Source organism: Drosophila biarmipes, chromosome 3R (genome assembly GCF_025231255.1).
Source record: "Drosophila biarmipes strain raj3 chromosome 3R, RU_DBia_V1.1, whole genome shotgun sequence".
In the NCBI taxonomy this organism is placed as follows: Eukaryota; Metazoa; Arthropoda; class Insecta; order Diptera; family Drosophilidae; genus Drosophila; species Drosophila biarmipes.
In genome coordinates, this window is record NC_066616.1 from 2,923,433 (window position 1) to 2,947,106 (window position 23,674).

General features: G+C 39.8%; 5 protein-coding genes and 1 pseudogene across 6 annotated transcripts; 3 read left to right on the plus strand and 3 right to left on the minus strand.

Moving 5' to 3' along the window:
* Positions 1 to 439: 439 nt before the first annotated feature.
* Positions 440 to 2,573, minus strand: LOC108024935 (stomatin-4). Of its 2 annotated transcripts, none has more exons than XM_050889113.1 (3): positions 2,345 to 2,573; positions 1,768 to 2,284; positions 440 to 828 (listed from the first exon to the last, which is right to left on the minus strand). In XM_050889113.1, the coding sequence occupies exons 1-3, from the start codon at positions 2,448 to 2,450 to the stop codon at positions 537 to 539; spliced, it is 915 nt and encodes a 304-aa protein (XP_050745070.1). In that variant the 5' UTR covers positions 2,451 to 2,573; the 3' UTR covers positions 440 to 536. The 2 variants fall into 2 exon arrangements, with proteins under 2 accessions (XP_050745070.1, XP_016950623.1); XM_017095134.3 differs by having other exon boundaries at positions 440 to 833; positions 2,345 to 2,569.
* A 1,738-nt stretch (positions 2,574 to 4,311) lies between these two features.
* On the minus strand, positions 4,312 to 5,253 carry LOC108024933 (uncharacterized). Its single transcript, XM_017095131.2, has 2 exons — positions 5,176 to 5,253; positions 4,312 to 5,113 (listed from the first exon to the last, which is right to left on the minus strand). Exons 1-2 carry the CDS (start codon positions 5,188 to 5,190, stop codon positions 4,364 to 4,366), a joined length of 765 nt encoding a protein of 254 aa, XP_016950620.1. The 5' UTR covers positions 5,191 to 5,253; the 3' UTR covers positions 4,312 to 4,363.
* Positions 5,254 to 8,542: 3,289 nt separating this feature from the next.
* Positions 8,543 to 9,990, plus strand: LOC108024939 (odorant receptor 82a). The gene is made up of 6 exons (XM_050889111.1): positions 8,543 to 8,861; positions 8,907 to 9,090; positions 9,142 to 9,487; positions 9,548 to 9,652; positions 9,709 to 9,861; positions 9,916 to 9,990. Exons 1-6 carry the CDS (start codon positions 8,543 to 8,545, stop codon positions 9,964 to 9,966), a joined length of 1,158 nt encoding a protein of 385 aa, XP_050745068.1. The 3' UTR covers positions 9,967 to 9,990.
* A 2,959-nt stretch (positions 9,991 to 12,949) lies between these two features.
* On the plus strand, positions 12,950 to 14,219 carry LOC108024930 (omega-amidase NIT2-like; annotated as a pseudogene).
* Positions 14,220 to 15,220: 1,001 nt separating this feature from the next.
* Positions 15,221 to 17,949, plus strand: LOC108024993 (uncharacterized). Its single transcript, XM_017095249.3, has 2 exons — positions 15,221 to 15,516; positions 15,571 to 17,949. The coding sequence occupies exons 1-2, from the start codon at positions 15,285 to 15,287 to the stop codon at positions 16,521 to 16,523; spliced, it is 1,185 nt and encodes a 394-aa protein (XP_016950738.1). The 5' UTR covers positions 15,221 to 15,284; the 3' UTR covers positions 16,524 to 17,949.
* Positions 17,950 to 18,006: 57 nt separating this feature from the next.
* Positions 18,007 to 19,046, minus strand: LOC108024938 (ankyrin repeat and protein kinase domain-containing protein 1). The gene is made up of 4 exons (XM_017095139.3): positions 18,948 to 19,046; positions 18,643 to 18,888; positions 18,378 to 18,582; positions 18,007 to 18,313 (listed from the first exon to the last, which is right to left on the minus strand). Exons 1-4 carry the CDS (start codon positions 19,044 to 19,046, stop codon positions 18,108 to 18,110), a joined length of 756 nt encoding a protein of 251 aa, XP_016950628.2. The 3' UTR covers positions 18,007 to 18,107.
* Positions 19,047 to 23,674: the final 4,628 nt, after the last annotated feature.

A 23,674-nucleotide genomic window follows, 5' to 3' on the forward strand; every position in this document is an offset into this window, starting at 1 on the left:
TGGGTGCAGACCACCAGACGGGCTCTGGGGATCGCCTCTCCCCGACGCCGTATGTTGGTATACTTTATGGGGTCGGAAGCGCTGAGTCAAGAGATTTCAGACTAAGATTCCTTTCTTCCCAGTCTAAAAAATTGTAATGTGTCACGCTCACTAAGTAACGCCCATAACTCTTAAGCCGGTGTGCCGCCCACACAACTCTGTATTAAAATCACGTGTAATCACATCTCACATTCCCTTTGTTCCCTTAAGATGAGTTGAGGCATTCTTCCCTGTTTTATTCAAAATAGTAAAAGCAACAAATGTAGGCCAAGTCTCTCATAGAAATTAAGGATGGCGACTTGCCTTGAATTTATGCCACTTTTTTTTATGAATCTTTGAATTTGCTGAAAATAGTTTATATGAGTGGATGGTACTATTCGAATGACGAATGGACTCGGCGTCGGCTGACATGAGTTCATGATGAACATGATTCTTTTAATAGACTTTGACAAACAATGTTTACAATGTCCCCATTAAGAATAGAGGATCTTGAAGTTTCACCGAAACTTTTCAAAGGAATCCATCCCAATTATTTCATAAGTTTCTTCACAATATCTACGGGGAAAGGAAAAACGTAAGATCTGGTATCTTCGTTGCAGATGGAGTTCAGGGTTTGTAGGTATCGCAGTTGCAGGGCAATGGGGTTGGTTTCCATAATGTCGGCGGCCTCCTTTAGCGCCTTTACCGCATCCCTCTCTCCTTGGGCGGCGGCCACCTTGGCCTTCGCCTCCCGCATCGCTTCCTGCTCCACGGCCAGGGCGCGCTTCAGTTGATCCGGCATGAAAATCTCTTTTCTGGCAAATATAAGCATTAGGGTGGGTTGGCTTGGGTACCTAACATCACATGGGAAAACGTTATCTTTGAAGAATTCCAAATTTACCTTACATTTTATAAAGTCGACGTTAACATTTACAAGGACAATGATTACAGCAAACAAGAATTGCGTTGAAAACGAAAACCAATTCCTTATAATTATAAATTATTTCCAGAAAAATAGAAAGGGTAACGAATAATCTAAATTGCTTTGCATTATCTTTCCTAAAAATGTTTACTTAAGGGGTTAATTTAAGGGTTAAATTATTCTTACCCTAGAAAATATAAATATTTTCGGAAAAAATAATTGTTTTTAAATGATCTGTCCTATCGAAATATTTCATTGTAGAAAACAATGTGACACAGGTACGTTTTCCACTGGAATTCTTTCATTGTTTGATATTGATGTTTTTTATGATAATAAATGTTGGTATCGCCATGTCAAACAATTACATTTATATTTTAAGATATTCATATATCAATCAAAACATTTATTAACGATGTAAAAATCTAGTCACACTTAAATCAAACAAATGTTCTGATATCAATATTTTTGACGAAAATTATTATTATACGATCTAAATAAATACATTTTCTTAATTTTCTATTTCAATATGCTTGAGCTTAGATGTACAATTTTTACAAAACGAGCTGAATGTAAAGTAATGAGGAAAATTTATTTATTTAGTAGGTGTATAACACATTTTCGTCACAAAAGTTGATATCAGAACTTTGGATTGTCACTACATTTTTACCTCCTCAAGAGGTGTTTTTGTTTGATCATAAAATAAATTTGTATTTATTATTTACTTTATATTGCAATATTTTAATATTAATTCTTTTAAGATTACGTCCCCTATGTACGATTGCTAATGAGCAAGATCATTGAATCTTCCAGCAAAAATAGATACTTACATCTCCACGCGCTCCACGCGTACTCCCCATGGCTCTGTGGAGTTGTACAATATACCTTCGATCTGATTGGAGAGGTACTCCTTGGAGGAGAGCAAATCCATTAGCTTGTGGATGCCGGCCACGTTTCGGAGCGTAGTCATGGCCAGCTTCTCTGTGGCCTCCTCGGAGTCAAACACTTGCAGAATAGCATCAAAGGGGCTCTTGATGCTATAGTACACCACTCCGTCAATGCTTATCGTCACCATGTCTCGAGTAAGGATTTCCTGTCTATCCAGATCAAATGATTTGGTGCGTATGTCCACAACAAATATTTCATCTAAGCAGGGTACGAGAAAGATGACACCTGGTCCCCTTGGAGGTTTGGGCCGAAGACGTCCGAGGCGCAGGATCACCGCTCGCTCATACTCCGACATAACCCTGAGACAACAGAAAATGGACCACGGCAACGCCAGTACTATTAGAATCATCGAGAGCACAAACAAGGTCTTCTCCGCACACGACGGTGGAACACTTTCACCTATTTCAAATTTGAGCACGGTTGTAGTCGTTGGAAAAGGAAGGGAAAGCTGAAGCTTACTTGTTTTCACATTACGCTGCGGTAATATTGATTCATCGTGGAATACGTTTACAGATGAGCTCTGAGCTAGCAACGCAGGATCAGATGTCGTTTGCTTATTATTCATTACAGTAGATTTAGCAGTTTTTTAAGATGTCAGCGTTGTCGATTACGACAGAATGTAAATTGTTTCCGACACTTTCAACTGTTAGACAAATAACACAAAAATGCTGACTGTCACATCAAAGAAACAATCTTTTCTGTTTATGATCTCAAAAGGAATCGTAAAATGTGCTGACCCGAATTTTTTGCTGCTCGTTTGTAGTTTCAATATTAGTTATAGCACAGGAATCTGTAGGATTTGATACAAACTTAACCACAAAACGACGCTTTGTGTCAAAATTGTTTGTGTCAAAATGTTTGTTTTTTATTTATGTAAAAAAAACGAAAAGTTTCTAAAACAAAACCCATTTGGCCCTTTAGAACATTTGCAGCCATATTGGGTTTCTACAAAACAAAAAAAATTGTAATACTATAAATTAACACACTGATTTTAAAAAATTGATTTCAGAAATATTTTCTCAAAACACAAAAAATAGCTTTTAAGAAAATGTTCTTTGGTACTTAGAAAAAATCACCTTTAGTCGGAGAGTTGAAAAGAATAATTTATTATCTTAATACCCTTGAATGCGTATTATGATTTCAGTCAGTCAGTGAAGGAGACGTTTCCGAACCCATAAAGTATAAATATTCTTGATGAGCGTCACAAGACGAGTCGATCTAGCCATGTCCGTCCGTTAGTCCGTTTCTACGCAAACTAGTCTCTCAGTTTTAAAGCTATCGGGCTGAAACTTTCCCAAAAGTCTTCTTTCTATTGCAGATAGTATATTAGTCGGATCCAGCCGGATCGGGCAACTATATCTTATAGCTCCCATAGGAACTATCGGGGAAAAAAATTTGAAAAAAATGATAATGATAATGATGATAAATGATAAATGATAACATATAACCTCCTACTCTTCGAAATAACATTTTTTAATTGGTTTTGAATTTCGAATTAAATGTTATCAAAATCGGACGACTATATAATATAGCTGCCATAGTAACGATCGGAAAATTAGTGGTAAAATAATATGAAAAGATTATATCTTCGGTGTTTTTAAACATATAACCTACTACGCTTGGAAACAATAAAAGCTAGAACCGTCCGTCCTGGCATGCAGATTCTTGGGGTTCCTGCGCAGCGCAAGTTTGTTTCAGCGAGGTGCCACGCCCACTTTAACGCCCACAATCTGCGAAAATCTGTAGCGCCTACAGTTTTTATGATAGAACAAAAATTTTAACTGAAATGTGGTGGCCACAATTGTCATGCTAGAATTTTTTTTCTTAAAACGTATTTGTTTCATCAATACCTATCGATTGACCCAAAAAAATTTGCCGCAAGAACTTCTTATAAGCTTAGAAATAACATTTTTTAATTACTTCTGAATTTTGAATTAAATTTGATCAAAATCGGCGGATTCTATCATATAGCTGTAATAGGAATGATCGAAAATTGGTGGGAAAATAATATGAAACAAATAATAGCTTTGGGGTTTTTTGACATATTATCTTATAATATAATTTTTATATTTTTAAGAATTTCGAAATCAATTTAATAAAAATCGGATAACTCTAGCATATAGATGTAAAAAAAATGGTCTGAAAAAAAGTATGAAATAATTTTTTTAATATCACTGAAGTTAGCAAGAATCCTAACAAATTTCACATTTCACAACTAAAGTTGATTATTTCTTATAACTGCAAGGGTGTACCAACTTCGGCTTACCGAAGCTAACTTCTTTTCTTGTTAATTATAAATTAAGGTGTACCTTACTCGTATGAGCTTTAACCATATTAATTAGTCAATATTAGTATACCTACTTGGGCAATTTCTAATATACTTTAAATTAAATGAGTAGACGGTTTTGAATTAAATTCAACAGCGATAATAGTTTATTATTAACAACAAGTTACTTTTGGGGGAATAACACTCAACAATTAGAAATTGGGTGGCAGGTATGCATTGCCCGTGTGGGATCCCGCGGTGCCGGATGAGATCTGACCAAGTCCAGTGCCGCCCACAGCGGATCCGGCGTCTACGTGGCCGTCGCTGGCTCCCAAGGCTCCAATGACAGAGGTGACGGGGGCCACTCCCTCATCGGTCAGCTGGCTGCTACCACCCAGGGCGTCGTACTGGGCCTGAATCTGCTGCTGTGCATGGGCCGCTTCCTCGTTGGTCTTGTACTTGATGAAAAAGACCTCCGGCTTGCTAGTGGAGCTAGCCTGCTCCACAACCTCGGCGTTCAAGTCGCTCTCGCCCTTCTTGCTCAGCACGTAAATGACGGTCTTCTCCTCGTTGGCGGCGGGGCTGATCTTAATGGTCTTCTTGTTGTTGCGCTGGGGCGACTTTATGAACACCACGTTGTAGTTGCGCTTGGGGACGCCAACGGTGATGTGACGCTCCTTGTAGTCCTCGGCCTCCTCCGGGGCGGAGTGGATGAAGAAGCGCTTGGACACGATGGCTTGCTGCTGCTGACCCTGCTGTACCTGTTGCACCTGGTGCTGGTGATGGTGGGCCTGCACGGCCTGCTGCTGGTAGATGGGTTGCGCCTGGACCGGGCTAGCCTGAGCAGCCTGGAAGAAGGAGCCGCCCTCACTGGTTGTGCTGATGCCTCCGAAGCCGGACGGGCCAGGATTATAGTTGTAACCCTGAGGCGCGGCCAGCGCTACGGCGAAGAGGCACAGGACCTAATAGGCAATAAAAGAAGATTAGACCGGTAATTAGTCGACGTCCCCATGAGTCGCCTTACAATGAATGCACGCATTTCTGGGCTTTGTTGAGCTGTTTGAGTGGGAGTGGAGGGTTGAGGTTTGACTTCCTTAGTGGCTCGTAGTGAACTGTATGACTTATGGGGCTTTCGAGCGGCTTTTATACGTACAGACATTTCATACTCAGACGCTGGCAGTCGAAAGTTAATGGGTGAAGTTCAACAAAGATCCGCGGCAGAGCCACGGACAGAGTCACGGTCCGCATCAAAGGTGCCAAAAAGAGCGCGCAGCCTCCATTTGTTGCATGTTCATTGTATTTGTTTTAGTTTGCTTCGTCTTCTGCGCTTCTTCGCCATTCACCTTCGAGCCCCTTCACATCCCTCATTAAATGGCGAGACTTGCTTGTAGTTGCTGGCAATACATGGCCAATTAGCGTGGTTCCCCCCTCAAAGTCTTTGTTGCGGCGCTTAATTGTTAGCCCCGATACTCCGATCCACCGATCCACCGATACACCGACCCCCGATGCAATGATTAAGTTGGGAGTCTGTGCTTAGGTTTTGACCAGTGACCAATGTCGAAAGCACTTAATCAGTGCAAGTTCAGCATGGAGCTGGAAGTCGCAGCCTCCCCCGCGAGAAATTACTTTTCCTAGCCTCACTGGCCTGGTCTCCGCAGAAGAAACTTATGTCGCAGCCCCTCATACTGAAAGAAGTTGCGCGTTGTCAAGCTTAATTGATGACCCGCAGAGCGTTTTTTTGGCCGGGGTCTTCCAAGCCGATCGTTTCTTCACCGGTTGCAACAAAATTCATTAATCATGTCCAGCGGTTAGCCTTTACTTTCTTGGGGATAAGTACCCCTTTGAATTTATTTTCAAAACGTTTTGTTCCATGTGATGTCCCCCCTGAACACTTGCCGGTGGTGTAATGAGTCGTTTACATGAATGAACCAACTCGGGTCTCCCCAGTCCAACCCCAGTTGTTGAGATACCCTAATGAATATGCCATGTTCGGTCTTCATTAAAACTTTTCGGCTGAAATCCAAATTGATTTCGTGGCTGATGGTGCAAGGGCTTTTGCTCTTGGCCACTTAAAAAGCAAGCGAGAATAATAGATTAGTCACAAGAACTGCAAAATACAATGTTACTGCTGGCGGCTTGTATACTTCTTCTTTTCTATTAGCTAATCTAAAATTATTTTAAAGAAAGATCTATAAAAAGTATCTCCAACAAAAAAAAATGATTGACATAAAAATATAAAAAAAGGGAGTCGAGTGCCTCGACTATCAGGTACCCGTTATTCAGCTGAAGGGAGCAAAAACAAAGCGAGATTGTAAAGCACCATCCAACCGCGATTTCAATAACTAAGAGTTATGAGCGTTTGTGGGCGTTAGAGTGGGCGTGATAAACTTTTTGTAGGTCAATTGTAGGTCAACGGTAAATTTGGTTTCAAGCTCAAAAATTGTGGGCGCATAGTTTTGGTTGGTTTGTGTGCTTCAGAACTTGAGCTGCGTGCAAAGCTTGGGAATTCACGTCTGAGATATCAACCCTCTAGCTCTTATAGTTTCCGAGATTACACCTTTATATGTACATATACATATTTATATCTGTTTTCCCACAAAACGAGTGAGTTCTTCCAAAAGTTGTGGAACAAAGTTGCTTATTGGCTGTTGACCCTAAAAAACGTTATGGGATACAAGCTGACAAAAAAAATAGATTTTGTGCATTACTTATAAACGGAGCATTCGGCTTAAAGTATTTAAAGTGAGAATTAAAGGGTTAATAGCCAAAGGGTTAATCATCGGCTCAAAAAATAAAATTTTCGAAATATTAATTTTAACGCTTCCCCGCTTTTTCTCTCAAACCAACTAATTTTTTATAGTCTTCGGATGCAACGCACTTAGTTTAAATGTTTGTTTTTAAATATAGTCACTTCTGCTCTCACAATATCACTTTCCCTTTAACCTCACCACTTTTTCCTCCAAGTATCAATAATTTTTCAAAGGTTTTAAAGGTTTTTTATATAAATTCGCCATTCACTACTTCATGTCTAATAGAAAGAGGGGTGGGGAGGGGTATGGGAGATAGGGGAAGCTGACTAAGTAAAAGGTTGAATTAAAATTGTTTGTCGTATCATTGTGTAATATGACCTTAATCTACGGTGTAGGAACACTATCGTTTATATTTTCAATCCTTTTAAAACTCTATTAATCCTTTTTTATTATTTAAAAACACACCATTATTATTTTTTCACCAGATGAAAAACCAAGAGAAGAGCTTAAGAAAATTGTTCTACTGTATATAATTCTTCTGTGTGAAACCACAAAAAACCATAGAGCTATATAACATTTTTTCTCTAATAATTTTCTAAAACAGTTATCTTTCGTTTTAAAAAACTCAAAAATGTGCCTTTTAACGGTGAAGCATGGTGGGTCAGTATACTAGGTCAACAACATTATAACCCTTTTTTTGTTTATCAATACAGTGTTTTTTAAAATTGCGGCCGTTCCACTGGTCCTATTTGCATAACCTTTTTTTAGTGTTTAGAAAAGACATGGTTTTTTTCAATGTAATGATGATACAATCACCGGAATAAAAGAAAAATTTTGTTAACGTGTTTTCCAGTTTAATAAACTTGTAAAAAATATTAAACGTCAAATCAAAACTTTTCGGAAAAAATTGTGTCGAATACGTAAAATGTTGATGGGAAAGATTTGAGCACCATAACCACCACTCTAACACCCCAAACGCCTAAAACACTTAAAACTGTCTGCCGCCCACGTAACACATACCAAAATAGTCTTACAATATTTCTTTGCTGCTTATGTATCTCCATTTCTATTTTGTTCCCTCAAGCTGAGTAACGGGTATCTGATAGTCGAGGTACTCTACTATAGCGTTCTTCCTTGTTTTATTAGTTAAAATGTTCTTATTCGGCAAATTGTGTGCGGAAAGCTTTAATATCTGGCTGAATGAAAATATTTTAGACAGTACAGTATAGACGATTTTTCAAGCATTTTTCGCCACAAAATTTTATAAAATAATATTCTTAAGCTAAAAATTGGCTTAAGCAGCAACACAAAAGCACTTTACAGTTCCATAGTCTCTATTGTAGTGTTTTAAAAATTGTACAACCCTTTTTATTATTTTATCCAATAATCCAATAATTTTATCGTTTTAAATGCTACGTTAATTAGCTAATGATACACAATTTCAGTCCAAATTAAGGATGTCACAATTATTTTGTCAGGAAATCGTTCTTACATCGACAATCACGGTAATTAGTCCAGGGATTGTAGAGCAGCGTTGGCAAAGCAAATAATTATTTAATCAATAACGTAATTAAAGTATTTCCAAAGTTTATATAAAATGTGCAGCCAGCGGAATACTCAGGCATTCTAAAAAGTGGGGTCATGGCTAGACACTTTCAACTGCAGGAGAACTGCCTGCGTGCAATGGGTCACAGTGATAATGTAGAAAGTACCGAAAACCGAGCATTAGGCTTGAAACACATTAGCTCACTGCTTTTCGTTATATCGGCGCAGTATCCGTTGATATCTTATGTTTTCTACAACCGAAATGACATGGAAAAAGTCACAGCATGTCTGAGTGTAGTGCTCACCAATATGCTTACGGTTATTAAAATTACTACCTTCTTGGTAGAAAGGCTGGAGTTTTGGAAAATGATTCGCGTGTTCAGGAAAATGCATGAGAAGTGTAAATATCCCCCGTGTAACTAATGTGTAATGTTACTAACAAAACGCACAATTTGAACAGCAAATCAAAGTAAGGGATCGCACTTCGTGGATGAAGCTAATAAGCTAGCATCCTTTCTGGGAAGGGCGTATTGCCTGTCCTGCGGCCTAACAGGGCTTTATTTTATGCTGGGACCCATTGTTAAAATTGTTTCTAACGGTTGGCGAGGCACAACGTATGCCAGGGAGCTGCCCATGCCAATGAAGTAATACTGAATTCAGATTCCTCCGAAATCGTTAGTAACTCTTTTTTCTAGATTCCCATTTAACGATCTGGAAAGTCCTGGATATGAAATTTGTTTTTTATATACTGTTTTAGTTACTGTCGTCGTGGTGGCCTATGCCTCGGCCGTTGACGGCTTATTTATTTCCTTCGCCATTAATCTGCGAGCTCATTTTCAGACCTTGCATTGGAAAATCACAAACGAAGAGTTTGGGCTATCCGAAAAGGAGTCCCACGCGAAACTGAAATCCATTGTTGACTATCACGTACTCCTACTTTCCTTAGCCAGAAGACTACGATCGATATACACACCCACTGTATTTGGACAGTTCGTCATAACATCGTTGCAGGTTGGCGTTATAATATATCAACTAGTAACGGTATGCAAAAAGATTTCCTAGAACGAGATCCCATAAGAAAAAGTACACTTTCATATTAAGAACATGGACTCTGTAATGGACCTTTTGTTGTATGCGTCGTTTTTCGGTTCTATTATGCTGCAATTATTTATTTATTGCTACGGTGGCGAAATCATCAAAGCTGAGGTGAGACTAAAAAAAAGTGTTTTATTTAATGTTTGGCCGCCTTACCTGTTTTGTAGAGCCTGCAGACCGATATTGCCGTCCGGCTCTCTCCTTGGGACCTAGCATCTCCTCAGTTTCGAAGATCCCTGTCGTTGGTTATTCTTCAGTCGCAAAGGGAAGTGCTAATTAGGGCTGGCTTCTTTATTGCATCTCTGGCGAATTTTGTTGGTGTAAGTCCATGAGATTTTCCATAAATATTTTGGTTTCATATTTTTTTCTTTCAGATTTGCAGAACAGCTTTATCTTTGATTACGTTAATAAAATCAATTGAGTAACTGTTAAATTAAATACAATTTAAGTACAATGGTTCTCAGAGGGGGATCTATAATTTGGCTGTCGGTGGTTTTCCAGAAAATATTTTTTGCCTGCATTTAAAATACCACATTACCCCTTTATCTTTCATGAAAAGGATTTACCCGTAGTTACTTATCCGATTTATACGTTTACAAAAACTTTCTGGCGTCCCAGACAAACATTAAAGTTATGATTGTTTCTGGGCGTAGCTCAGCGAACAAATCTGCACTGGAGCCTAGAAGTTGTAAGCATAGTCCAATCAATGAAGCTCTTATAATTTCTAAGATGACATCGTGCGCGAGTTCACTTCTAGTGTTCCTGATCAACAATATATATATATACTTTACTATTATGGTTCATGTTGAGTTTAAACCGAACACATCAGAAACTTCGATCGTAGATTGACGTACTTCCAGAAAAACTTTTCAGCTGGGTGTTTTTGAATGAGGTTCATGAGATAGTACACGTCCTCGTGTCTGCGTCCTTTGGCCCAGATTTTCTTTAAATTATGGCGTGGTGGAAGTTAACAATATATTGCCGATCGCATCTTCAACAAACAAAAGTTCTGATTTTTGTGACAAAAATGTTTTTTTTTTATTTCAGGAGTATAACATATCATATAAATTCGTAGAATTCAAGTTTTTAATGCGGAACTGTTTATAAGAATTAAAATTTTTCCAAGACCCTAAAATAGAGTATGGATACGAACAAGAAAATCCAAAGCTCAGATAGTGTTAGATGTTCTGAAATAGTAAATGGTGCCATTTTTGTTGACTAATAATCTTTAAAGGGTAACTTTTATCAACAATTTTGTAGACTATCCACTTTTAAGTTTCACCCGAAATCGGTTGATTAGATTACAAAAATCAAAAAAAAAGGTAAACAAATGTAATAAAAAAGCTTATGCTCATAATTTATTAACGGTGGTATTTAAACAAATCATAATACAAAGGCGTAGACATTTCAAAATACCTTTTTAATAACATATAGCTTTAGTACAAGGTGAGTTCCAAAATCAATCAATTTATTTTATTAAAAATAGTCTCCTTCTGCTTTAATGCAGCGTTTGGCACGGTCCAAAATCATGTCGAACGAGTGTTTTAGCTCGTTTCCCGGTACGTTCCTTTCATCGGCAAATGCATTTTTCCGAAAAGGTAGAGGTCGCACGGTGCCATATCAGGTGAATGCGGGAAGTGATTGTTGGTTAAAATGTGATTTTTGGCCAAATAGTCGGACACAAGCGTCGATGAGACGGCGAATTATCGTCCAACAAACGCCAACTTCCATCTTCGCGATATTCGGGCCGAACACGTCTAATACGGCGCACTAAACGCTTCAAAACTGCAAGGTAGAATACCACACTAACGTTTTGCCCGGGTGGAACAAATTCTTTGTGGACAATACCCTTGGAATCATAAAAACAAATCAGCATTTTCTTTACTTTTGACTTCTCCAGGCGCGATTTTTTGGGTTTCGGCTCATCTGACGCCTTCCATTCAGCACTCCGGTGTTTCGTTTCGAATTCATATTGAAAACACCACGTTTTGTCACCAGTCACATTCTTGTAAAGGAAGTTCTGATTTTTTTTTTTTGCCTCTTTCATGATGTCCTTCGTATGTTGAATTCTGAGCAATTTTTGGACGTCAATTTGTGCGGAACAAACCGTGCACACAACTTTTGTAAGCCCAACTGATCGGTCAAAATGCGATAAATCGATGTTTTGGAGATGTTCAATTCTATTTCCATGAATTTCAATGATGATTTCGACAGATTTTTTATGAATTCACGCACAGTTTCGATGGAATTTTCGGTGATCACGGATTTTGGTTGGGCCACATGTTCGTCGTCATTTAAGTCCTCACGACCACTTTGAAAGCGTTGAAACCACTCGTGCACTCTCCTACGGGATAGGAAATCATCGCCATAAACTTGTTCCTTCAATTGAAACGTTTCGGTAAAAGTTTTATCAATTTCTAAATAAAATTTAATGTTGACTCTTTGCTCGAAGCTTGTTTTCACACCGATGACAAAAACATACTGACACTTAAAACGCAATTACCTCTCTCCCAATAGAGGAAATGTCATGAAATTTTTACTGAAAGACGATAAGCCAGCAGATGACATATAGATGGCGCCACTAGAGAGCGCTAGATTACAAAAGTCCTGTTTACTTTGGAACTCACCTTATAGTTCACAAGTTACTGGTGTATAAACAGCTATTTATAGCACTTTTTTCCCCAAACAGGCTAGTTTTTCCAAAGTGGTAGAAGTAAAGTTTCTTCTTTTAAGCTGTTTAACACCATCTTAAATTTCCAGGACCTTCAAATAGAGTTTGGATACTCACAAAAAAAATTAATGTTCAGGCATTGAAAGATGTTTTGAACTGGTAAATGTGACAAGTTTTGTCGGGTAATAGCTTTGGCATGGTTATTTTTACAAGAATGTGAGCTGTTTAGCATTGTCTAGAATTTTGAGGATTCTAAAATAACGCTTTGGGACAAACTGACAAACAATAAAATTTTCATTTTGAGAAGAGCCCCAAAATTTGCTTTTGCTTATTTCTTTGGAACGGAGCACCCATTTTGGCAGTTGAGGTGTCATTTGACGCGTAAGTGATCATTCATCTCTATTGGTATGCAACCCTTTCCATTTTTGCATTTCCTTTCGATTGATGTATCACTCCCAACAATCGGACGAATACTGTGGACTTTCATTTCTTCGTGAATACACACCCATCCTGGTGCACTTCGTGACTACGTGTAGAGTAGATAGAGAGTGCCGTAATGTAAAAGATTTGGTGCCTTTCGCCGACTAAAATATTGGTGGTCGTCGACTTTTGTTATTTACCCAGAGTGACACCCAAAAGTCCCGGGTGATCGACTTTGTTCCCAATACTTGAGCTCAATTCTTATCTTAGAATGCAAATGTGACAAATACACGTGTATAGACAATGAAACCCCTATCATTAATCTCTGTCAACAACAAATTATATTATTGCACTAAACGAACGAGAAACCTTTCGGTTCCTATAAATGTGCAGCTTCCAAATTCGTAGCCAGCAATTGTCGTCGAAGTTGCATTTTGTAACAATGACTAACAGTAAGTCCTACCGGGGACAGGGTCTTTTAGCTGTATAAGCCCATGACTGCATCTTCGCAGAGCTTACAATCGCCGTACTGCAACTTCCTGTGGACAGGGAAGTGGCTTTGAATGTGCGTCGGGCGGCTGACAGCGTGAGAAAGCTGAAGGCGGATAACCCGGAGCTGCAGCTGGCCATTCTGCCGGAGAGCTTCAATGCGCCCTACGGCCAGGAGCACTTCCCCAAAGTTGCCGAGGAGGTGCCACAGGGACCGACCTGTCAGTCGCTGTCGCAGCTCGCCAGCGAGCTAAGCATCTATATAATCGGCGGCAGTATCGTCGAGCGCGAGGGCGACAAGCTCTACAACACATGCACGGTGTGGGCGCCCAACGGATCCCTCGTAGGCAGGCATCGCAAGGTATGTTGTAACGCACGATGGAACAGCCACAGAATGACCTGGTGCTAACAGATCCACCTTTTCACCATGAGCATTGATCGCGCCAATTTTGGAGGCGTGGAGTTCGACGAAGCTGCTGTCCTGTCGGCAGGATCGGAGCCAACAGTGGTTCAGGTTGGGCAGCAGAAGATCGGCATAGGCATCTGCCACGACAAGCGCTTTGATGAGCTGGCGAGGATCTACCGCAACATGGGTGAGCTGATACGCGACCTCTGTTAGTTGGTTCTCAACAAGTGGTTCTCCTAGGTTGCACCATGCTGGTCTACCCGTCTGCGTTCTGCATCTGCCAGGGACCAATGCACTGGGAGCTCCTCCAACGAGCCAGGGCGACCGACAACCAGCTTTTCGTGGTAACTTGCTCGCCTGCCCGCGACAACATGTCGGGCTACGTGGCCTACGGTCACTCGATGGTCGTGAATCCCTGGGCCAAGTACAATGCGAGGCAGGCGAAGGCTGTGAGTTCATTGTGGAGGAAATCGGTGAGTGCTCTACCATAGTGTGGGATCTGCGCAAGGCTGACTGCACGTGCATCCGCTCCCTCTCCCGTAGATTTCGACATGGTCGATCAAGTGCGCCGCCAAATCCCCATTTACAAACAGCGACGCACTGATGTGTACGCTAAGGCCACATTTGATTTGTAATGTTGTCAACAACTTAAAAAACGAATGTATTAGGCGAATAAAGCAATCTAGAAACAGTGGGACAGCATTTTTCTGATAAGCCTGCATGCTTATCTCTTCGGAAATATACTTAAGCACAATCAGTCGCCTAATTGAAACAAGGGAGGAAGCTGCCTTGGGCAAGCCGCACTTGTGTGCTCTTTCTTCTGCAACCATCTAATCCGCAACCATCTAATACCAACTAATCCGCATAAACCATATATAAGCGAGCAGAGGAGGCATTAAAATATATATTTTGGATTTCTTTTAAGGATACCTGCCTTATTCAAAACTGTTTTTAGATTTTGGTTTGGTAAATGGTTATACCCAAGGAAATACCTTATGAGATGGTTCAATTTTATGGAGCCTTATTTCGATTGATGAAGAAATTAGACAACGATTTCTTTCGGCATATAAGCATCGTCGATAGGGTAACGTATATAATCTCCATTAAAAGAAGGGATCCTAAAAATAATTGTTTTTCTGTGTTATCAAAAAGATCTAAAATGAAACCATCCTAATTTTCAAGTTTTAAGAAACTATAACTGCGCAATTAACTACACCAAACAACATTTTAAGGTTTGATCAAGCGCCCCTAACAGATTTTAAAAAGGGTCTGACCGAGAAACTCTAATGGGAAGCAATGCTCACAATGCATTACACTGTCAAAATTAGAACACCCCGTGAAAGGGTATACAAGAGCTGGAATTAAGAATAACACCGTGGTTTCACCACAGCTTAAAAATAAACAAATAAAATATTTTAAATAAGAATCATATTTGTAGCTGTAAAGTACCAATGCTTTATCTACATATTATCATTTCTATATTTGTTTGGTGTAAAGAAGTGTAATAGTTTAAAGATAGTTATCCCTTTTTGGCTTATTAGCAAACTTTGAAAGTATGAATCAACTTTAATTGATGGCATCTTGTTTACATTTTTAAAAAGGAAACTTCCATTTATATTTGCAAGATTTGCAGCAACCACTGTGCAACCACTGTAACAAAAGACTTCCGCCGAGGGGTCCGAAAGACCTCAAGCAAGAGCTTTGCTCCCAGTGGCTCTGGAGAAGCAACTCAAACAAGGCACAATCAGAGCTTCTCGATGGCAAGCTCAAATCTGGCGTTCGGAGCGTTGGTAGCCCTGGTTCTGCTGTTTTGGGCTGGCGCAGGACATTGTCAGGTTGGCTACGTGCGGCACTTGTCGGAGCTGCGGATTAAGGAGCTTAAGGACCTGGCGGTTCGAGTGCAAAACTCAGTTAACGCCGACAAGTATGCCTGCGAAAGTTATTTTGATTACGTCTGTAGTCGAAATCGTCCGCTCTTCTCGATCATGGGTATGTTAGCAGGGGTGTCTTAAGACAGTGCCTAAAGTAAATTCCCAATCGTAGGCCACTTGCCGCAGGTAAGCGACCTCATGCTGCTGCTGACTGAGCTCCAAAACGACCCAGAACAGTTTGAGGCAAAGCAGAAGATGATGGACTTCTTCATCTCCTGCAACTCCCAGCACGCTTTGGACGACTGCTATCGCGAAACGTTCCAGTACTTTAAGCCATTATTCGGGTACATTGTCACAAAAAACCTCCTCAATGGAGGTTCTCATGAGCTGGACGACTTCCTGGGCATTTTAGACCGCTTCGTTACCAGAATGCAAAAAGAAGCGGACTCAAATCCCGTGCTCGGTAAGCTGGCAACGTACAAGCAGAAGTTCAAGACGCCGCGCGTCTACTTCCACGCCAGAGACCTGAGCCGGGAGTACAGGGACCTGCGCATCTATCGGGAGAGCTACGAGCATAACGTTCGCAACCTAGAGCTGCACCGAAAACAGAATTCCACCTACGAGCTGGGGGTCCAGCGAACAATGCTGGACTGGAGCATGTACCTCTTTCAGAGCCGGAACAAGCCCATGTCTTACTACTACTCCACCTTCACCGTGCACTTGTACATGATGCTCTTCAACAGCCGGGAGCGGCAGCGCGACTTTACGCGATTTCGCGAGGAAGTAGAGTGCCTGAGGCTGCCGCACTTCGTCAACGTGCTGGACGAAGCCAGAATGCTGGCCGTGATCTACTTGAAGAGCTTCCGGGCCGCCTGGATAGACTACAGCGCCTGGACCAACACACCGCCGCAAAACAAAGGAACTTACGATCAGGAAAACGGTATCCTTCAGAAATACCACCTTGACAACAAGCGAATTTTCTTTACACTCTATGCCCAGAACTTTTGTGAGTTTGGAAAGGATATGGCCGAGCACGTCTTCTTTCTGGGCCTCAAGCAGAATAAAGACTTTTTCGACACATACTCATGTGGTTTCCAAACGGAAAACTCTATGACATGTGTTTAATTGCTCAATCTTTGTATTCCATTAATATCGTATTTAATTAAAAAGAAATAACATAAGCAGTAATTCATAAAAACTGCAACCATTATATCACTGTGGATACTGTTGGTACGCGTAGTGACAAAGCGCACAAGGAGAGTGTGCGAAGCCGACCACTTTACATACACGAAGTGAATGCATAACGAGTGATTGCAAAAACCAAAAGGATTGTATGCCACAAGTGCAAAAATTTCAATTGGTTTTGAAAAAATTTGCAGATTTTGAGAGCGCTGTGGATTAAACCCCCAAGTTATTAGACTGTTTTATAATCTTACAGGGAGAACGCCAATAAAAACTAGATTTAAAATGGGTAATTTTTCTACACTACTAATGCTAAAAAGACAATACAATTTTGTAATACAAATACCTTTGCTTAAATTGTCTAAAGCTTAAATCATTCTAATTTTAAATCTATATAGTCCCTGAGATTCCGAAATACAGCAACCCGTTTCCGCTCAGTATAAAAGCGTATTCAAACTTGCCGAAGTTAATATCCTTTCTTGTTAATAGTAAACTGTCAACTTCAAAAAGCTAATAAGCTAAACATTTGTACAAAATGTTCCATGGTGTTCTTGTTGATAAAGCCCACTCCAAAGAGATATAAACAATTACAACTTGATTGGCAGTATCCTATCAAAGGCTCGTAGATTAATCTCAATGGATATAAGATTTAAAATTTAAAAAGATGCCGTTCGATTAAATTTTAATGAAATAGTCAAAAAGTGTTTTAAAAAAAACTGTTCGTCATAACTTTAAATCTTTTATATTTTTTTTCAATTTTATTATGAGAAGAGTATTTAGCAAGAGAAATTATCTTTTCAGAGACATATAGCTCGTTTGTGTGGCATTAGTTTAGACGGGTATTAACATTAATTCTACCACTTTTTTAAAAACTAACTAGTTTGGAGAGAAAACAGCTATAAAAAGCTAAATTTTGTATATCCATAAGTTGTGAAGTACTGAAGCTACGTGCTTGTGCTACAAGTCGGTAGAAAGGTATATCGAAATACTATGTACGCATTTCAAACACGATTTGTCTAAATGCACGTTGTCCTTGTCCCTTTTTCTCATTAGACCTTATGGGGCTTGTATTTCTGAGTTACTAAACAGTCTGTTTACAAGTAAAACGAGAAAAGAAGTTAGCTTAGGCAAGCCGAAGTTTGTATTCCCTTGCAGTTATAAGATATAATCAACGATAAAATTGTTAAGCAATATTGCACTTTTGTACTATCAGATTAGCGATATTAAAAAAAAAATATATTTAATTTACTATTATTATGCGTAAAAAAAGTTTCAGGCAAATCAAAAATGTGAAAAATGTGAAATGAATATCCCAACAAAAGTAAAATGTGTAGGATGTACAAATACAAAGTGGATAGAAATGTGAAAATCGATTTTTATTTGCCTCTACTGCAAGGTATATGAGCTGAGTGTGATAGTCAAGGCTCCCGGTGTTCTCTCTGGTTTTTATGTTAATTGCTTAGAGCCCCCATAAAAGCCTCCTTTTTATTTTCGCTGTCACCCCTGAAACTTCTTTTGGGAGAGTTGTTACTGCATTCCAGGCTTTGTCAGGGCGTCTGCGGCAGACTTTTCCAGCCTAAACTTTTGCACCTTTTCAAAGTAATCCTTTACCTCCTGCCGGCGATAAAGTTTTGCCAAGTCGGCGCAGGATTTGCCCACGGCATCCAAAGCCGCCAGGTCTGCGCCATGTGTAACAAGAGCTTTAATGAGAGCCAAGCTAGCGTCCATAATCACTGCAACCGAAGAGTCCTTTAAATTCTACCTCGGCGGTCTCCCCCCCAGCTTTTTAAGCCTTACCTGCTCGCATAAGAAGGGTCCAGCCGCAGATGTCCCTGGCCTCCGCGTTCGCCCCCGCCTCTAGAGCAAATTTAAGCATTTCCAACTGATTGCCATCGACGGCGCAGTGCGCTGGGGTCATGCCATTGGTGTCGGTCGCCTCCAAGTCCGCCTTCTTGTTCAGCAAAATGCGGGCGGAGGGCAAGTGACCGTAATAGAAAGCCAGCTGCACGGGTATAAATTACTACTATAACTGCTGCGGTGAGAGCATCGACCGTTTACCAACATGAAGCGGTGTTCGGCCACTTGCTGGATTTCCTAGATGAACGCTGCAGCCGGCCGATAGCAGCACGTCAATAATGCACATCTCCCCCCCAATAATTGCATTGGCAAGTGGCAGGAATCCGTTCGAAGCGGGGTATTCTATTAGGCTCGGACGCCTCCGCAGCATACGTTTAACCAGAAATTGCTGGCCTTTTCTGATGGCTCGGTTTAGGCAATTCGTTGATGGCAGTGCTGCCGCCGTGCATGCCTAAGAGTTGAGATAGGAAAATCACTACGATATAAGTATGAAATAGTAAAGGTAATTACAATTATGTCTGGCGAGATGGCCAAAGCCACATAGCGGCTCCCGTCTTTAGCCATTTTCAAGGCTTTAATGCGCAGCCGATATCCGAAGTTTTCCTCCATGTTAGTAACCTCTACTGGAGAGCGGGAACTCCACTCAACCTGAAGCCAGCCAAGGCGCTTATGGAATTTCTCTATGCTGTAGACCGATGCATCTCTTAATAACGACCAATCAAGTTTCACACAGTTGATTTTCGCATTAAAAATGTTCGACTCAAAATTTGGCCATGGAAGTTCAGGTTCCTCTTGAGCCAATTTATCGGCAAGCTTTTCACCACTTTTTTTGGAAATGCTGTCGGACATGCTATAAAGCAGGCAACCCTTGAGGTATTGGCCGTATGCTAACATACTTTCCCAAATAATAAGCAATATCAGCACCACGCCTACGCCATGGTATGGCCGCCATGGTTACCGATTTCATTGGAAATTCAATATTTACCTGTATATACCCGTTACTCGTAGAGTAAAAGAGTATACTAGATTCGTTGTAGTCGTTTCCGACACCATAAGGTGTTAATATATATATAGGTATATATATACAGGTATAAATTTAAACATTTTAGCTGAAGTGTATTTGTCCCATATATATCTCATACCTATCGATTGAAATAAAAAAAAGTTTGCCACGCCCACTTTAACGTCCCCAACAACAACATATACTGAAATAGCGGGTAGGTGGCGCTTTGCACTTTATAAAGAGTTTGCTTCAAAAACGCTAAGTTACACTGATCTATAATCTAAAAACTTGAAAATAACATAAAGCATTTTTAATTACTAATTTAATATGCGCCTTCTTCTTCAACCTAAATTAAATTCAAAGATAAACCCAATTTTACCTCTCCCCTCCTAAGCCAACGTACTTCACACAAACATAGTATTCTGTGAGCCCTGCCGAGCGAGACTTTACTGTCACAAAATCATCAGGCAGTCGATTCACTGCCTTAAAATCGATAAATGGTGCTGCAGGTAACGTCACAATGAATAAAACCGAAGAGGAAAAAATGGATTTATAAGTATGGTATGAGTCAGATGTCTATTTAGATCTACTTCATATTTGCAATTTAGTTTGTGGTTTGAAATTAATTTTAAACTTTGTGTTAACGAAATGCAAAAGCAATATCAACTTTCAAGATTTTAATGTTGGCTATATCAACTGGTCTAAATACTCCGATTATGAGCATATGTATATGAGCATATATATTTATACTTTTAGTTATATGTTTGTACTAAAGCATTCGCGTTATATTTTTTTTTAAATAGTTGCGCCGAACGACCCAAAGGATTGGTAATTTGGTAATTTTGTAGACATAATGTCGTTACATCTTCGTTGAAAACATAAGAATCGACGAAGTCCTATTCGCCTTTATTGACCATCAGAAACTCAAGAATTAACGGGGACAGAAGAAGTCGCTGTCAAATATCGTGTGGATTTTTAACAGACGCACGTTTTTTCGCCGACGCACTTTGTTTGTCATTTATACCAAGAATTCGCGATTTAAATAAAATGTTTATTTAAAATCACTGAATTAGTACAAAATATCAAAAAACCCCAACAAATTTTCTTTACAGAAAAGTGTACTTGTTTGAATTATTTATGAATTATTTTGATATCGAACACGTAAAAAATCCTTTATTTATAAGGGTATGAATGACTTTTTAAAATTTTTCGGCCATAGATCCATGGCTATTCCCTGTTTAGTAGTCAACTCCTTGTATGTCGAGCTGTGCGGTTACTCCACTACCGTTGAAGTACTTGTTCCACTAAAATTTAACTGTTGGTCACTGTGCAAGGTCGCCTGTACATATGTGGCAACTTCCTAACTTAACGAGCCCTCGAGATACATAGTCGTTCTTAGAGCGGCGGTGATTCCGGATATTTAAGGCAGGCACTGGCACTTATCTGTTCGGCACAATGTGCCAAATCATCGACCGCCATGAAGACACAGGCTCCGGTTGACTGAGATAGGAGTATCTCGTTGTCGGCCGAGTCTCGGCTGACATGTCAAACACAAAGACTGACACAAACACAAGCGGAGAATTATCATTTGTCAAATCAGAACTTGAAACCGTTTTAAATTTAGCCACTCTGCCAGTCAGTTGTAGAGGTGGGCCCGTGTCGTGTTTTTTGTTTTGACATGAAACTCGCAGGACCGACAGGACGACAGATACGTTAGGGATGTATCAGAAAAAAATGCTGAAGGTAGTCCAATGAAGACGGAGGATGGAGGATGAACCATGCTTAATAAGTCAAAGCTCCCTACATGGACAATCTGCAGGACGTATCCTTTAAAGAAATTAGGTTGTGGCGAAAAGAACTTAGTTACGTTGTTCTGAACCCGTTCAGCAGAACCACCAGACAAACGAACTCCGACTAGCTCTCCATTAAAGAATCGCTCGACTCTACCTAGTAGTACTTTTAATTTCTCTGGCAGAACACACCCAGAAACACACCCGTTCGAAATGTTCGAAAATCAAGCCCATACGTGGACAAAATTGGCGTACTCCCGTTTGTTAATTTAGGATAATTAATTAATTCAAAATTCAAAATCAAATAAAAAATGTTATATCCAAGCGTAGGAGGTTATATGTAAAAAAAAAAACGAAGATATAATTTTTTTTTAATTTTTTCCCCGTTAGTTACTTTGGGAGCTATAAGGTATGGTTTTCCGATCTGTCTCCGACTTATATACTACCTGCAATAGAAAGAAGAGTTTTCAGCCCGATAGCTTTAAAACTGAGGGACTGGTTTGCGTAGAAACGGACAGACAGTCGAATAGACGGACATGGCTAGATCGACTCGTCTAGTGATGCTGATCAAGAATATATATACTTTATGGGGTCAAAAACGTCTTTTTCACTGCGTTGCAAACTTCTGACTGAAATTATTATAACGCCTTATGTAACAGCTATGTAAAGGATATATTTTTTATTAGCATCACTAGCTAAGTTTAACTAGCCATGTCCTTCTGTCCGTAAAAATGTAGGATCTAAGAATAAATAATAAGAATATAAAAGCTAGATAGTTGGGACTTGAAACGAAGTTATTTGGGCCCACAAAAACCCATCTTTGAAGCTTTTGGAAAAAAGTAAATGCTGTTTTGTGATCTTTAATATCCATTACTAAGAAGTTTTAACTAAATGAAGTGTGCAATGTCGACTATGGCCGCCTTGCTCCTTGTTCCATCCATCTCACTGGCACTCCTCTTATTGTTTTATATTTGATGGCGACTGTACGTTTTATCCTATTTACAAATATATTTATATTTATAAATGATGTATTTATATTGTACATATATTTTACGTGATCGTGTCATCCGGCGTCTGGCAATTCGAGTTTCGTGTTCGAGCTGTGTCGTGTTGAAAATGTTGACACGCGCCCAACTCTAGCCAGTTGCCATGCCCCAAAGCCACACCCAGCTAATACCCCACCCCAAAACATCCAGCTTGTGCTTTTGCGGGTCCAAGCTGACAATGTCTGTGTCTGAAGTAAAGAGAAGTTGAGTTGTCATCTTTGCGGCGGGTGCTGGTGAATCCTCATTGATTGAAAACGGTCGTACTCACCACGGAAAAAGCAGGATAGGCTTCAGTGCTGACTGCATTAGACGGCGGATATTCGATATCATTATTTTATGACAGGCGGCTTATTAAGTTTATTTTGCAGATGACAATTTATAATAAACAAGAAATAAGGCAAATGTAAGGTCATCCGACGAAGTACCGTATTCATTTACTACATACAGATACTGTACAGGGAGTAAATAAACGTCAAGCCAAATTCCCAATGTACATTAAATGTGAATAGCATTTTCATTCTTCATAATATGTTAAGAAGCCATATTTGTATACCCTTGCAGAGGGTATAATGATTTCAGTCTGAAGTTTGCAACACAATGAAGGAGACGTTTCCGACCCCTGAAGTATATATATTCTTTATCAGCAGCACTAGATGAGTCGATTTATGTCCGCCATGCCATGTCCTTCTGTCCATCCGTCTGTCTATTTCGCAATTAAGTCGTCAGGGCGCCGTTAGTTACTGCTATAGGCTTGGAGGCGTGAGGAGCGATGGGCTTTAGGTGTATGGTGCATGTCTTCATTCCTTCCGCCGATATCCTTTGGTCAATGGCGTCGACTGTTGCACCAAAACTTCAATTTTTATTTAAAGAAAAATGTATTCAAAGAAAAATCTATTGTGGCTTAAAGTTGAATACAATTAAAGGACCGTATGCGAAGGTGTAAGAAATAAGGTACTCATTTAGATTAAGGCTAGATCGGCTTCTAGTGATTGTGATCAAGAATATTTAATTATAAAACAAATATTAAAAAGCGATCTGGTAACGTTTGTTTCCTTTACATTTTCTCACTAATAAAAACGTAGATAATTTTGTCGTAATTTTGTTAAGTGTATAGAACTTTTTAACGAAGCCTTTTAAGCATGATCTCCCTAAACTGTAGGTTTTAATACGCTTTACTCTTAGTAAAAGGGTGTACTAGATTCGTCAGAAAGTATGTAGCAGGTAATATGAAGCGTTGCCGACCCCATAAAGTATATATATTCTTGTTCAGGACATACAGTGCAGCAGCGCAAGTTTGTTTTAGTTAGAATCTGTAGCGCCTACAGTTTTTATGATAGAAATAAAATGTTAAGTGAAATGTATTTGTCCCATCGATACCAAACAAATTTCCACGCCCAC